Source organism: Arvicola amphibius, chromosome 7, assembly GCF_903992535.2.
Source record: "Arvicola amphibius chromosome 7, mArvAmp1.2, whole genome shotgun sequence".
In the NCBI taxonomy this organism is placed as follows: domain Eukaryota; kingdom Metazoa; phylum Chordata; class Mammalia; order Rodentia; family Cricetidae; genus Arvicola; species Arvicola amphibius.
This window is the reverse complement of record NC_052053.1, coordinates 23,686,946-23,702,097: the sequence shown is the minus strand read 5'-3', so window position 1 is coordinate 23,702,097 and position 15,152 is coordinate 23,686,946. Positions and strand designations below refer to the sequence as shown.

Here is a 15,152-nt window from a genome sequence, read left to right as displayed (position 1 = left end):
TTCATCTCCCACGGCAGCGTTTCATTTTGCTTATTGGTTACCCGTGATTATCTCTACTTTTTCTGCGGAAGTTCCTAATACTTTCTAAATTCATTTCTGTGAGTATATTCTCAGCCCTCAGAATGAAGCTAATTACCTTCAAATAAATAAAACCTCCAGCTTCCTAAACCAAACTACAGCTTACTTTTCACTTTTCCTTTGGGAACAAGGAGGTGATGGAATGTGCCACTCCATAATTTTGGAGGGAATTTTGTCCTGGGACGCCAGAGCTGGAGGCCGGCGTCCATGCTGATGGAGAGTGCCGGGTTCACAGCTCTCGGTCTCTCATCGGTCTCTCTGCCTCTGGGAGCCGCTGTGCTTTCCGCTCATCACTTACAGCCTTGAAAGACTCTCCCTGTTGTCCTGGATCCCTAGAGAAACTGGAGAGAACGTGGTTTTATTACTACTCTATCAAAGCGGAGTGTACCCAGGGATTATTAACCAATTTGAAGGATGGTGCTTTTTGAGTAGAAGAACCAAATTCATAAAGGCCCTATCTGAGGCTTTGTGTCTCATTGAATAGTATTGTCTAGTTTTGTTGACCAGAACTAGTTCTTTTGAATGGTACTGTGGGGTTTGGGAGTTAGGAAATCAAAAACCAGTGCCTTAAGATGTACTTCAGCCTTGGAAGTGGTTAGTTCGGTCCAGCAAATGGGCTCAGCGTGACTCGTAAAGGACAGAATTAGAGGGTGGTGTGTAGCGCGGAAGCATGGGACGAAAAGCTGCCGCCGCGTGGGTCGTAATTCCCTTGTTTTTGTTCTTTCTGCCTTCATTCCCCCTTCTTTCGGCTGTGATTCCAGAGCAGCTGTTTAGTTTCGTGCAAAAGTAAAGAGATAGCCTCCTGTCTGTAAGGCGCATCCACAGAGCCAACCAGCAGCAGAGCAATACCAAGGAAACAATAATACAAGAGCAAAAATTCAAATAAAAATCATAGTATATCAAATATTTACATAGTTTACATTGCCTTGGGCATGTGGCTGAGAGATGCAGCATTTACATGGCAGTGAGCATAGAATCTATACAACACTACAAATGTCACTTTATGGCAAGGAACCTGAGCTTCTGTCCACTTTTGGTAACTACAGAGGGGACCTAGAATCACCACCCCCAACCCATGGATCATGAGGAGCACACGTCATCTGATTTCATACCTACAGCCTCTGATATGATGGGTGTTGCTTTGCATAAACCTTGCCCTGTGGTTAACTTGACTGGACTGCATTTATTCTGGGAAGATGGGAGCAGCTTATTGGGAACTGAAGCTGTCCTAGGAGTTGTACTTTGTGAAGTAAGGAACGTGAACGGCTTTGACAGAAAGCAAATTGCAGCAGTCATGTTAGGAATCACGTGCTCCAGAGTTGTCAGCAGGGGTGGTTTCTGGGTAATGCCATTTTCCCCATCAATGTCCAGGGAGCTGTGTGCTGCCTGCCGCTGTAGCTGGCTCCTTGGGTAGTCGCCACTAACAGCAATGTGATCACTGCATTAGCAGGGACTGTTGAAGCCTTGCCACACTCTGCTTTGCCTCAAGCCGCTCTGTCTCCCTCCTGTTCCTTGGTCAGCACAGACCAACCAAGAATTCGCTCCCAGGTCTTGTCTATCATTGTCTTCCAGTGTTTCTCCCTAAGAAAATGTTCAGCTACTGCCTTTTACATGGGAAATAGAAATTGACAGTGAAGGCCACTACAGAGCAAAGATAAGTATGACCATGTTTGGAGTCAGCTCATTCCCAGATAAACAATCTGGCCACACCCCGAGAACCCGACCGCTATCCCAAAACATTCCATAGAGAAGTAACCCTGACAGTGGAGGTGAAGTTCTATTCCTGAGCACCCATGAACATCCGTGCAGACTTCTCAGTGGGACCTTGGTCTGTACGCCTTCATACAGTTATGTAAACAAAGGTCACAGTGAGAAGAACCAGCTTTCAGAAACAAAACAGGGTCTTTATCTTCCAGATTCTGAGCTGTCGACATCTCCCTTTTATACCAAACCACCCTCCTTAAAGGAGAACTAGCCTGGGTCCAACTAAGTGGGTACCACACGAGATAGTCTTGAGAGGCTGTGTTCAGAATAAGGTGGGAAAGACCAAGGATAGAAGTCCTTGGGGAAGGGGACTGAGAAACCAAATTAATGAGGTCTAGAAGTCAAAGCCAAATGCAAGAGAGGAGGACAGGAGCAGGCACCTTGGCAGAGTCCAGTACACACAGCATGAGTCTCCATTACTGACCTCTACAGCACAGGGGTGGTGGCGAAGGCAGCCCTTGGGCATACAGTCAGAGGGTCTCTCATCTCCCGTCCTTGGCTTTCTCCCCTCCTCCCACAGAAGCAAACCTACTCTCTGCTCTCTATCCTACCCCTGTACTTTACATCCAGAGAAGTCTGCTCAGTCTGGCTTCTTGGGTCACAGCATTTGAAGCAGCAGCATTCAGTCTCGTGTGGCCCAGTCTGGCTTGACCCATTCTGTTCAGAGACCCATAGACAGAGGCAACATTGTCGGGCCTTCCTCCCACAGGCCTACAAGTGCCCAGTGCTGATCATTGGGTGAAGCCATTGGAGAAGCTTGTCAGAAGCACATCAGGAGTGTGGGGCCGTGAGAGATTTTTCGGCAAAGAAAAGCCACCTCTCCGCCTCCTTCCTCCTCCTCACTTAAGCGCGTTGATGTGCAAATGCTATCAGAGTAGATGGCAGACAGCTCAGATTCCTTCCCATTTCTGTATGAATCAGAAGGCGTTATGGCAATAAGTTAATGCTCTTCAGTTATTGCTTCCTCCTATGTCAGAAAGGGAACGGCAGTGACTTAGAATTCTCAAATGCACGGCAATAAAGCCCTCTAAAGAGGAGGAGGATAAAGTAAATCCAGTGGCCGTCCACGCTGACTGCTGTACTCCAGGGACTCTGTTGAGCCTGGCCTTCTTGCTGATGAAATGAAAGTTAAAAAAAAAAAAATACCGGAAAGGAGGCTTCATGAAGAGAAATGTGCCAATCTTTCGAAAGAAAGGAATTTTGTCTAAGTCATAAATTCTAGAGGCCTGTCTAAGGGACAATGCAAGAAAAGCAAGCTTTATGAAAATCAGGAACATGTTGTGTTTAGGACCCCTATACTTGGGTTACGCCCTTGCCCCACCCCACCCCCTGGGAATTGCTACTTTGCCTTGCAAAGCCCACAGTTGTCTCCCTAATAGATGTCTGGGGGCTCTAAACCTTGAAAGTATGTGTGTGTGCCGCACTTACCACAGGTCCAGCCCAGGCCAGTTGGAGATGTGGAACAGATATGGGGGCAGCTTAGGTTCGTATCTAGAGCTTGCGTGATCGCATCTGTCTTGAAACTCAGAATCTCGGGCGATTCTCACTTTCAGTTTCTCTCTGTAGGAGTTCTTTGGAATTTATCCTCATGCGATGCTGTAAAGATGACAATCATTCGAGATGCTCTCTCAACCTTAACGAACACTGTGATCGTTCCACATTCTGGGTGGAATAACTCTTCCTTTGATGATGATCATAAAATTAAGTTTCAGACCTCGCTGGTTCTGCGGAACACGACAGGTTGCCTGAGGTAAGTACTTTCTTCCCAATTAATTACGTGGTTAACGAATGTGTGTCTTGCGTCAATTGACTGTAGAAGGCGCTATCTGGCTAACATTCCCCAAGGTGATGGTTCTTCTTCATAGCGAAGTGTGGACTTTGTCACAGCGTGAGGAAACATTGTGAGCACAGACTGGTGGCCCCAAGGCAACAGTCTCGCATATGACTCTTCTGTGAATTATTTAGAAAGGCTTATTCAGCCCGACGGCACTGCAGCAATTCCAGCATGTTCTACTGAAGTAGTCTCTTCTCTGACTATCACAGACTTATTGCGGACCTGCAGCCTGGTTTTTGTTTCAGTTCCATTATGGTTGCTGATGTTTTGGTTTGTTTTGTTACTTTTAAAGAGAAGTAAAGAGTTGTGTGACTTAAACAACTATTGCTTTTTAGTTTACAAGTAAGTTGGCCCGATGCTGTCCCATTAATCCTTACCTTTAACATAAAATCTGTGGTTCTTTTCCGTTTGCGGAACAGCTCCTTGTTTGCTTATCCAATCACGTTTGATGCTGGTCCCCAGCCCCGTGTTGCTCTAGGCCTTGGTAGAATGGCAAGGGGACCTGCAGAGCCCAGCTTGCCAGCTCCACTGTGAGCTGTAGTGTTCAGCTGCAGAGGAGAGGGGATGGTACTGTCGTGCACAGGGCCCTGAGTTCAATTCCCAGCCCTGAAAAAAAAAAAGAAAAAGAAGACATCTGAACACCTCCAGAACAGACAGTTTGAGCCTTAGGGAGAAGGGCCTGTGCTACTGTCTCCAAGCCTTCTGCACTGTGACAGGAGGAATTAGTGTGGTTGTTTCTGTCATGTAGCCTGTGGTCATCGGGAGACAGCAGCCCATTCCTCACCCTAGATTCAGGGAAGTGTGGCACCCCCACACCCCTACCGCCTCTCCAGCTAGCCCATTAGGCAGTGAGTACCCAGATTAGGGTACCACCTTGACTCGTATGTGACCTGCTGTGGTCCCCAGTAAATGCCACCTGTGTAAAAACCAGTATGGAACAAAATGAGCTGGGCCCCAGCTGTGAGGAGGACACAGATAGGAACGAGCAGATGATAGTGGGCACCAGAAGAAAAATGACGAAGAAGAAGTATTGGTGAATCCCGTGGTGGTCACTTCCCACCTCAGAGATCCACATTAGAAGCCGGTCTTTCCATTTCAATGATTTAATGAAGGAAAAACCCTCACAGGTGTGCCCAGTGACTTGGGTTTTTAGTTAATTCAAGATGTAGTCAAGTTGACAGCCAAGAATAGCCATCCCAGCCTATATATGGAATACCTCAGAAGCTGAGGGGTGAGGATCAGGAGCACAAGTTACTGGTCATGTAAAGGAATGGAGTAGCTCTCAGAGCAAAGGGCGGAGTGGCTGTGGATGGTATCAGATCTCTGATGAAGGGAAGAAGTTTGTCGTTTATTTCAACTGCTATGAAAAGCCATGAGCATTTTAAACAGGGAGTGATGGGGAGGGCTTTTCCTGTTCTGCAGAAGACTGAGAGGAGGCAGAAATGGAATGAGATTAGACTGTTAGTATGGTCCAGGCATGCTGTAGGCAAAACCCAGACCAGGGCCTGCAGGTGGGTGCCTTTGTGCAAAGGAGCTCGCTAATGGGTTGAAATAATGGGGGAAGGGGGTTACACCTCAGTCTTTGACTGACCTGCCCGATGGAAGTGCTGCTGGAATCAGGGAAGATAGGGAGTTGCTAAGAGTGTTGTCCATGTTCATATTGAGAAATGAAATGCTATCTATGTAGTAATGTCAATAAATCAGATACATGTGTTCTCAAGGTTGGATGAAGATAGACATCTGGCCATCATGGGTCATAGGTTGTGATAAAGAAACCAAACAGAAAAAAAAAAAAAGGCACCAGGAAAGTGAAAAGATAAAGGCAATAGGAATCAAGCTAAGGCCAAGGGAGTTCGCTCTCAGAAGAAGCCAAGGAAAGCTGGAAGCCCAGGGTGAAAGGGGGAGGGGTCGGCTGTTGAATGACAGTGGGACCATGCACAGGAGGCCTCTCTGGTTCAGTTTGACGATTCCCAGTTTGCCTTACATCAGTATTAATTATCTCGCAACCCTTGTAAATGGAACATAAAAATAGAGACTTATAATCTGCTATCCATTTTTGAGGAAGGCAAAGAAAAGAAACAAAAACAAGACCTCAATAAATGAGACCAAAATAATTTTGAGGCTTTTTGTTTGTTTAGGTTCAATTCCAAAAGGAATTGAAAGGATTAAAAGTTGGGGCTGTTTGAGTTTGTTTGTTGATGGTTTAAGTTTTATCTCATGTGGTGTATTAACATAATCAGATGTGAATATGTAACTCATAGCTAACGTAAGAGGAAAAACAGACCCCAAGCCAATGGCCGCTATCCTGCCTTCTATGTGGTAGCCACTTTTCCATTTGCTTTAATGTACAGTTCACTTCTTCCTCATCACAACCCTGAGGCAGCTGTATCTATTTCTTCCACTTACCTGTGGTGAAGCTGATGAAGTAGCCACTAAATAATGGCTTCAGCGAATATTGGGGTTGTCGTGTTCTCCATCTGTGAGTATGACATTCTGGCCAATGTCGAAAATGCTTCGGATGTCCAAGTTCAGGCTCCGAAGTGTCTCAAGTCACCTGCAGTGGCTGCTCTCTGCCGACATTTGGGTAGGGGTCCTTCAAGTTAGGCTTGGGTGAGTCGTTGATCTCAGCAGTTCCCACGTGTGTCTGTCCATGTAGGAACCTCAGCTCTGCCGGGGAGGAAGCACGCAAGCACATGCGGTCCTGTGAAGGGCTGGTGGACTCGCTGTTGTATGTGATCCACACATGTGTCAACACCTCGGATTATGACAGCAAGGTCAGTATCCCAGCCACCTACACACCCAAGTGGCAGGTGACAGTTGAATTCAGTTGCTTGTATGCAATCCAGTCTCTGAAATACTAGAGCCCGGAGCCACTCTCCAGATCACAGGACGAGTGGCCACTTAGCAGGCCTGGAACCATGGAAACATGGTGACTGTGGTGAAGGACCTCCCAGGGGTCCAGGATTTCTCTGGTTTCCAAGTGACAGCCCTACACTCTCTTCCGTGCCATATTTCCTGTTCCTAGACACAGATACAACTCAGCCCCCGCCCCCAGATATTCTGTGCCCCCCCCCCGTTCCTCCTCTGCGACACCCTAGTAAGTTCTGCCCGGGGGCTGTGGGAAGACAGGCAGGACAAAGCTAGAATAGCAAGGAGTTCTAAGGTGTGAGATAAGACCATTGGTAGATCTTGGGTCTGAGAGAGAAGAGGATAATGAGCCATTGCCTCAGGGAGAGGGGTGTAGGTGGGGCAGTTGGTTAACACCCAAGTTTTTATTGAGCCTCTTTGAACCAGAGACCTGCAGATGAATGATAGAAAACAGCAAGTTGGGAAGGGGAACTTGCCAGGTGGGACAACCCTAACCTTGACTTTAGACACCTGAGTTGAAGTGACAACTGGCCCCGTCATTAAATACCTAAAGTACGAAAACCCAGATGCAGATGGCAGAGTGTCCACAGAAGGAAATTAGTGCCTTCCTCAGAGATGGGAGATAAGAAGTTGAGGGAGGCAGCAGAAATCAGGCCTGGTGACAGGACCAGTTCCCTGACAGGGAAGGGGGGCACTGCTGTCCTGCTGAGGATCTGCACAGGGCCAGGGTGTGGCCACAGCATCAGGAGGGCTGTGAGGCTCTGAACAGACACAATGTGTGTTAGTCAGCACAGCCCAAGCTTCGGTTCACAGCTGCACCCCGGCCCACAAAAGTGCCTGTCCATCTTTCCTAGATTGTGTCACGTCCGCGTACAGATGGCAGGACTTCCCTTTACTTCTGCGCTTATTTCCCATTGGTGTAGAGTGTCTGGGGTGATGCTCTTAATTACACACTGTGTTGGCTTTCAGACAGTGGAGAATTGCGTGTGCACCCTGAGGAACCTGTCATATCGGCTGGAGCTGGAAGTCCCGCAGGCCCGGCTGCTTGGACTGAACGAACTGGATGACTTACTAGGCAAAGAGTCTCCCAGCAAAGACTCAGAACCAAGCTGCTGGGGGAAGAAGAAAAAGAAGAAAAAGAGAACTCCACAAGAGGATCAAGTTAGCATTTTATTTCTGTACAGTTTTATCTATTGGAGAATGAGAAGTACATAATTGGCAGCAAAGATTGGTGCAGCTTAACTGAGTCCAGAAGATAAATATTCTCCACAGTCAGATCTTGTTCACTCCCTTTTCACTAGTGCGTACTGCTTGTCTTTCAGTGGGATGGAGTCGGGCCTATCCCTGGACTGTCTAAGTCCCCCAAAGGGGTGGAGATGCTGTGGCACCCATCGGTGGTAAAACCCTACCTGACTCTGTTGGCAGAAAGTTCCAACCCGGCCACCTTGGAAGGCTCTGCCGGATCTCTCCAGAACCTCTCTGCTGGCAACTGGAAGGTGGGATGTCTCCTCCTTGTCCACATTTCTTTCTGTCCCTGTGGTCAGACTGGCCATGGTGGTGGAAGGGACACACTTGGTTATAGAGTGTGTCCATAAAAGGGGGTGGGGGGAAAGGGTGTGGGGAGGAGACGAGGAGTCCCTCCAGGCATCCTAAGGTAAATATGATAGAGCCCCTTCCCTGAGAATCTGACACCCATGAGCAACAGAGTAGTATCACCAGGATCCATGCTGTATGCAGGGTAGCCTGGCAGGGAACAGGGGAAGAAGAGGGGGTGAGCAAGCTAAGCCTGCTGGGGTCTGAGGATGGGGTGGGGAAGAGGTAATGGAGAGATTAAAGGGATAGTAGGAGAAAGGTCTTCTTTGAGGGAAGGACATTGTGGGTTCAGAGGAGTGGCTGCCTCAGAGCTGGCCGTCACATCCAGACCTGGGGGCTGAGCGTCACGAGTGGGACCTGGCCACAGGGGAGGGAGCACTGAACTTTTAAGCAGACAAAGTGACGAAAATAAGCTGACGTAGACACTGTTGGGTCACTTCTGTGATTTTTATGGGGGAGCAGGGCAGAGGGCAAGGAAGAGTAGAGGCTGGGGATCCTTGTGGGATCCAGTGCTGCACACGTCACGGTGAGAGAAGATATAGACCTGATTCCAGCTGAGGTCAGGCAGTGCTGGTGTCTCTCAGACTCCTCCAGAGCATGGGAAGTGTGTCCTTGCACATTGTGCAGCCTTGTGGTCATGGAAACGGTTGCCTGTTGTTACCACCGGTGTCTGAGAACCTTCGATGTCACCTCTCGTCTTCCCCAAGCAGTTCCTTGTGTGTGTGGTGACAGGGTGATTGTAATGCTTGTTCTGGCTTCTTGTCCCACCCCACCTAAAATGAGGCTCTTTGGGACCCCATTCTCCATGAGCACACTCTGTTAGCAGATACGGGGCTGGGTATGTCACTCATTCGTGTGGTTGTTTATTTGCTAAGGTGCTAATAGCTTAGTGCTAAGGGCTGACTGAATTCTCAGAACCCCGGTTCTCAAGAGCTGAGGTGGAGGAGCCCGCACCTCAGCATCTTCGTCTGTGGGATGAGATGAATATCAGGTGGTGGGGAGCACAGAGCAAAAGGACAAAGCACAAAGACTAAGGGCCGCTCCTGGCGTAGAGGTTTTTGCTGTATAGCCAAAGAATCACTTGATGACTAAAATTATAATTAAAACACATGTGATTGAGTTTTGTGGAATTTAATTTCTGGGATTAGTCATTAAGTAAAAGTCACATGACAAGCCAGTTTAAAATACAAACTTAAATACAAAGTGGTTTTCAATATCAAAAGTAGTCACTCAAAATCTCAGACCTTCGATTAGAGAGACGGCCGCTCAGTTAAGAAGGCTTGTTGAGGGCAGGAGCCTGAGTCCCGGCACCGTATCAGGCGGCTCCCAGCTAGCTGCCGGCAACTCCAGCTCCAGGGAGGCTGCTGCCCTCTTCCGGCCTCTTTGGATGTTCACACTGACATGCACATAATTAAAATTTAAGAACTATATATTTCTTATATATGTCATATATATGACCCACAAGGTAGCCATGGCTACTTATACAATCGAGGGACCACTCTTTGGGGAAAGGCTTTCTGGGCTGGACTGGGCTGGGCAGTCTCCAGTGGAAACAGGAGGCTCTGGTGCCTGCAGCTTCGGGATACTGATCACACTGCCCCAGTGCTGTCTGCAGTTGCAAACCTCGAACTGTATTTCCTCCCTGTAGATTTCATTTGACTTGGAAAATAAAAGCTATCATTTAATACAATGAATGCTAATTGAATCTTTGAAAGGCATCTTTTCCTGCCACATATATTATTAAGATAATCTGCTCTGTTAGAATTTAAGAAACTGGGCGGTCAGTCATGTATTTTAACCTTGACAGTAATCGCAGAGAGCCAATGGATCTGTCTTCGTGCTTTGTCCGCAGTAGGAAAATATTAGCTATTACTTGAGCAACGTCTTGGGATTGTCCTGGTCTATTTTGTAACATTACTTTGCTGTTGTTTCTTTAGTAGCTTAGTACTGCTTTCCAGTTCACAGGGTGCACAGAAGTAGCCGTTAATGTTGAGGGAGAATGCCTTTGCACCCAAACCTGCCTTGGCTGTGGGTATGAATTACAGTGCCTGGTGCGTGTGGAGAATTCCCTTTCTTCTGAGTACAGGAATTTTTCCAGCAATCTTTTCGACTAGTTACCAAACTCCCAATATTGCTGCAGCATGTACTAAAAAATAAGTCAGCTCAGTGGAGCCAGGCTCCCCTCTAATGGATGCTGAGGGGCTGGCTCTGCCAGCCTACTTCTAGCCTCTGAACCTGGCGTGGGGCCAACTCAAAGAAAACGGGCTCTTTCCTTAATCGTGTTTCTATATGAGTGTGAAAATAATCCTGCGTTCTCTGTCTTGCACAGAAATCTGACAGATGGTGGTTTGAGATCTTTAGGCTTTGAGGGCTTTCTTTAAATCAGCCATCCCAGCCTGTCTGTCGCCCAAACGGTGGTACTGTTTTAATCTCTAGTGGAGAGAAAACATATATTCATTTATTTCTGCAGATTACAGTAGCATGTGAGACTGGAGCGCCACGTTTTAGTCACTAATGCCTTGTTCTGCCCACCAGTTCGCAGCGTACATCCGGGCAGCTGTCCGGAAAGAGAAGGGGCTCCCCATCCTTGTGGAGCTTCTGAGGATGGATAATGACAGAGTTGTCTCCTCCGTGGCCACCGCCTTGAGGAACATGGCACTGGATGTTCGAAACAAGGAGCTCATAGGTATGTGACTGGTGACAGGGGACACCGCAAAGGAAGGAACTGGGGTAGTTACGAAACTCCACCGAGCCTGCTGCTCCATCCCTGGCATGTCCGGAGCCCCTGCTCTTCTGCTGCTCCTTTTCAACAAGAGGCAGGCTCAGTAATTAAACATTGATCTGAGAAGGTAAATTTCCAGCACAGTCAGATCACCAGCGATTCCAGGTGACATAACACACTGCTTGATGAATTTGGTGTCATCATTCCCTAAGAGAAGTTATATCAAGAACAAGAAAAAATTTCATTTCCTTTCCCAGTATTTGTGCTAATATCTGCGGATTCCCTAACACTGTCATCTTCTAATAAGAAGCCGTGTGAATACTATGTAGCTTTCCCTCCCCTATCTGTTTGAATACTCTCCCAGAGACAAGCCACTGTCATGCCATCCCAGGGCAGGGTCAGGATGGAAGGGACACAGTATTTTAGGAGGCTTTGCTCTTGGGCCTGAGAGAGCACATCAGCACATCTAGAGAGCACATCTAGAGAGCCAAGAATGAGATTCCATCAGCTTTGCACACCAGGCAGCTTGCTGGTCTCTAAGCACTGCCCTATCTCAAACAGTTGAGGGGTGACAGAAAAGGGAGCTCCATGGGCCAGAACCTCCCTTCTGAACCTTCATCTCATTGATCTCATAGCCCAGAATGCCCTGTGAACCCTGCCACTTGCTACTCAGTTCCTGCTTCTGGGTGGTACTAGGAGTTACCTCTCTGTTATTGTCTGGAAGGAAATTGGTGATGTCTGGAGTCTCACTGTTAGAGGAAGTAAGGACAGTACCCTCCATCCACTCAAACTCCATGCCAGCCCCATGGCTGACAACATGAGGAGGAGCAATTTTTTTATAGATTCTTGTGAATTTAGACCCAGTTTATATTATATCTTTCAAAAGAGGGAGGTGGGGTTGGAGAAAATAGGGAGAATGAGAATAATACTTAGCTTTAATATTATCTGTGATTACCAGGCAGTGGTGGTGCAGGTCTTTATTTAATCCCAGCATTTGGGAGGCAGAGGCAGGCAGATCTCCAAATTCAAGGCCAGCCTGGGTCTCCAGATCAAGTTTCAGGACAGCCAGGACAACATAAAGAAAGCCTGTCTTGAAAAACCAAAATAGCTTTAAAAAAAAGATTAGCTGTGATCCTGGCCTGGTGGAGCAAACCAGTAATCACAACTACTTGGGCAGCTGAAGCAGAAAGATGAGTTCAAAGCCAGCCTGGCCTACAGAGTAGGTTCAGGTCAATCTGCAGTGGTGAGACCCATCTCAACGTAACAAGAGGGCTGCAGTACAGCTTCCTAGTAGACTACTGCAAAGCATGCACAAGGCCCTAGGTTCGAGCCTAGTCCTACAATAAAAGCACAGCCGAAAAATTGAATGGAACATAGTGACTTGCAGGTGAAGCCCTTCTCGCCTGGCCTGGCAGATATACCGTTTTAAATTATTAATGTCCAGGAGAATGTTTCCTTTCTTTGAGGTAGATCAGCCCTGTAGGGAGGAAGTCTCACTGAGCCTCTCGATGGCCCAGCCCCGCCCAATTCCCACGCTTCCTTCAGAGCAGCCCGAACTTGACTTAGAAGTTACATCTATACTCCCTGAATTTCTTATAAGACACGTACTCTGTTTCTACTGCTAAGACACATGGCTAGTCACATGTCATCATACATCCGGCCATTTGTGAGTATCCAGAAGTCACCATCACCATGCTCCAGACCCACGTTTGTCTTCTAGTCTTCCAGAGTCGCTGCTGTGTCCCCAGTCATAACCACCTCTGCTCTGAGGAGCATTGCCTGTGATGGACAGGACATGGCATGCGTGCGGTCAGGACCCGCCTGCTGCCTCCACCACTGCAGAGAAACAGCCCTTTGATGAAAGCCCATGTTCATGGCGGGGACCCTAAGAAAATATTTACTTTCGCCTTAGTTAATTACTTTTGTTTGTAGTGCATTTATCCCATTTTGTCAGTTAGTAATTGAAATTGAAAAAGCTGGAGATAATCTCTGTTTGGGTGTTTATAAATTGCTTCCCTGGCTGAGACGCACTCCCTCAGACCCATCTTCTCATGTGCTTCAATATTATTGCTTGTTACCTGGAGGAGATAATGTGTCTTTTAAAGAAACTGGTATATGGTTAACTGCTGGTACCAGGTCGGCCGACATAACCTCGGCTTTGTTAAAAAGTGGGTGGCTGCTCTCAGCTAACTTGCTAGACTCACCCAGAAAGATTTAATGCAAAGTATTTTTGGCAACCTTAGTTGGCCCAGATTCAAACTTTTTTTTTAAGCATTGAGAAAAAAATTGAAGTATTTTGATACACTGGAACCAAGAATAAAATGTCCTAATATTTCATTACAGCCGTTACTGTAGAATGTGGCCTGACATCCAGTGGACTCCTGAGCACTGATTTATGTTCCTTCCAGCAAGTGACAGTAATGCTTCCTAAAGTGGTCATTTGCTCAAGTGACGTGACAGTAAATGCTCCCTCAGAGTCACGTCTGTGTGTCTCTTCATCGCTGTGGGCTTCCAACTTTTTGTTTTCCCTGTTCACGTCTCTTTTGAAGTTTTGTTTCTTAAAACCTTCACATTATCGGGATTTTCAGCCACAGTAACAGAAAGCTGGCGCCTGTGAAAAGTTGACCCTGGTCTTGTGCACCCGGCAGGGAAATACGCCATGCGAGACCTGGTCAACCGGCTTCCCGGCGGCAATGGCCCCAGCATACTGTCCGATGAGACCGTGGCGGCGATCTGCTGTGCTCTCCACGAGGTCACCAGCAAAAACATGGAAAACGCCAAAGCGCTGGCTGACTCGGGAGGGATAGAGAAGCTCGTGAACATAACCAAAGGCAGAGGAGACAGGCAAGTGTGTGGTCTTGAACTGTCTTGGGGTGAGGGCCTTTGTGGGGGAGGCGCGTCTAACGTGAGGATTTCTGTGTTTCTCATGTGCTGAATAGCTCAGCAGTGTCCTGCAACAGTGGAAGGGAATTCCCTTTATTACAGTGTACCTCACTCCCTCTCTGACTTAGTCTGCTCACATTGCTGTAGGCGAGGCAGCTTATGAACAATAGAAGTTTATTTCCCATAATTCTGGCACTTGTGAGATCAGGGATCAAGGCACCAATATTTAATGTCTGGTGCAAGCCCCTTTCTGGTTTACAGAGAGTGACCTATTTATTCTCACGTGCAAGGCCTTCTTCCGAGTGGCTCTTCCCAAGGCTGCCCCTCCAGCCCCGTCACATTGAGAGCTAGGACTCCTACACAGGAACTTCGGGGAGTTGCAGATCCCCGGGCTGTGGCCATCTCTAAAGCCAGTCTACCAGGGTGTTGACATTTGTTCATGTCAACTCCTAGGAGAAGGGGACAGTCTTAGGGGCACCGTTCTGTTTGCACCTTGTGCTCTCCCAAGCCTGAGTCCCATTCTGCAAGAATGTCTTTTTAAATTCTCGCTTTTGAGATCGATTCTGCTGCCGAGTGCCCAGGAAGCATGAAAACCGCCACTCTGCATGAGTGTGCTCTGGGCTTAGTCACATCTCTCCCTCTGCTTTTGGATGACAGTAACAGATGAAGCAGCACAAGTGGGCAGAACAAATCAGTAGCAAAATAGAGGCTTCTTGTCACAGGCTGGCACTGTGACTAAATCTGTCTTAGTGTTAGATCAGCAAATGGAAGTGGGAATTCCAGTACCTTCTCCAAACAGTAGGTCAGCAACCTCTCTGCAACCCTCCTTCTCCACCCTGTTCCCCTCCACATTCTCTCTCTGGCACTGACTCCCCTCGTGTGTAACTAAGTCTTCCTCTAGCATCCTCACTCCCGCAGTGGCTGGGACTTTGTCCTTTTATCTATTGTTGTATCCTTAACAACAAGAACAAAGCTTGGTGCGTGGGGACGCTTTGTTAATTAGCTAGACGGCAAGGCAGGGCTGGGATTTACATTACAGCTGATACCTCTGAAGGAATTCTTATAATATAGGAATAATGCAGGAAACCATAGCTTCCCTGCTAGAAGGCACATCTCTCAGCATAAACAGTATTGCCTTCCAGTCTCCTTATTTCTCACACTTTTTACATTTCATTAGTAACAAATGCATAAGATCTGTTTGTTTCTTTGTTTGTTTTGATTATTTTTTTTCTTTTCAAATAAGGCTCTACTCTGTAGCCCAAGCTGACCTTAAACTCTCTATGTAGTCTAGGCTGCCTTAGTCTTCTGAGTTCAAGGATTACAAAAGTAAGCCACCACACCCTGCCTTTCCTTTTAAGAAAATGAAGCATTTCAGGCAGTTAAGATCCCATTCCACTGGCTCCCTCTGCC

At 47.4% G+C, this 15,152-nt stretch overlaps 1 protein-coding gene across 17 annotated transcripts in view; it reads left to right on the top strand.

Moving 5' to 3' along the window:
- Positions 1 to 15,152, top strand: part of Pkp4 (plakophilin 4) — a 208,534-nt gene that overhangs the window by 184,614 nt on the left and 8,768 nt on the right. For all 17 annotated transcript variants that reach the window (XM_038336226.1, XM_038336235.1, XM_038336233.1 and 14 more), the window contains 6 exons: positions 3,409 to 3,592; positions 6,333 to 6,450; positions 7,514 to 7,705; positions 7,867 to 8,040; positions 10,673 to 10,823; positions 13,508 to 13,703. In XM_038336226.1, coding sequence (XP_038192154.1) covers positions 3,409 to 3,592; positions 6,333 to 6,450; positions 7,514 to 7,705; positions 7,867 to 8,040; positions 10,673 to 10,823; positions 13,508 to 13,703 — 1,015 coding nt within the window. The remainder of the gene's footprint in view (positions 1 to 3,408; positions 3,593 to 6,332; positions 6,451 to 7,513; positions 7,706 to 7,866; positions 8,041 to 10,672; positions 10,824 to 13,507; positions 13,704 to 15,152) is intronic.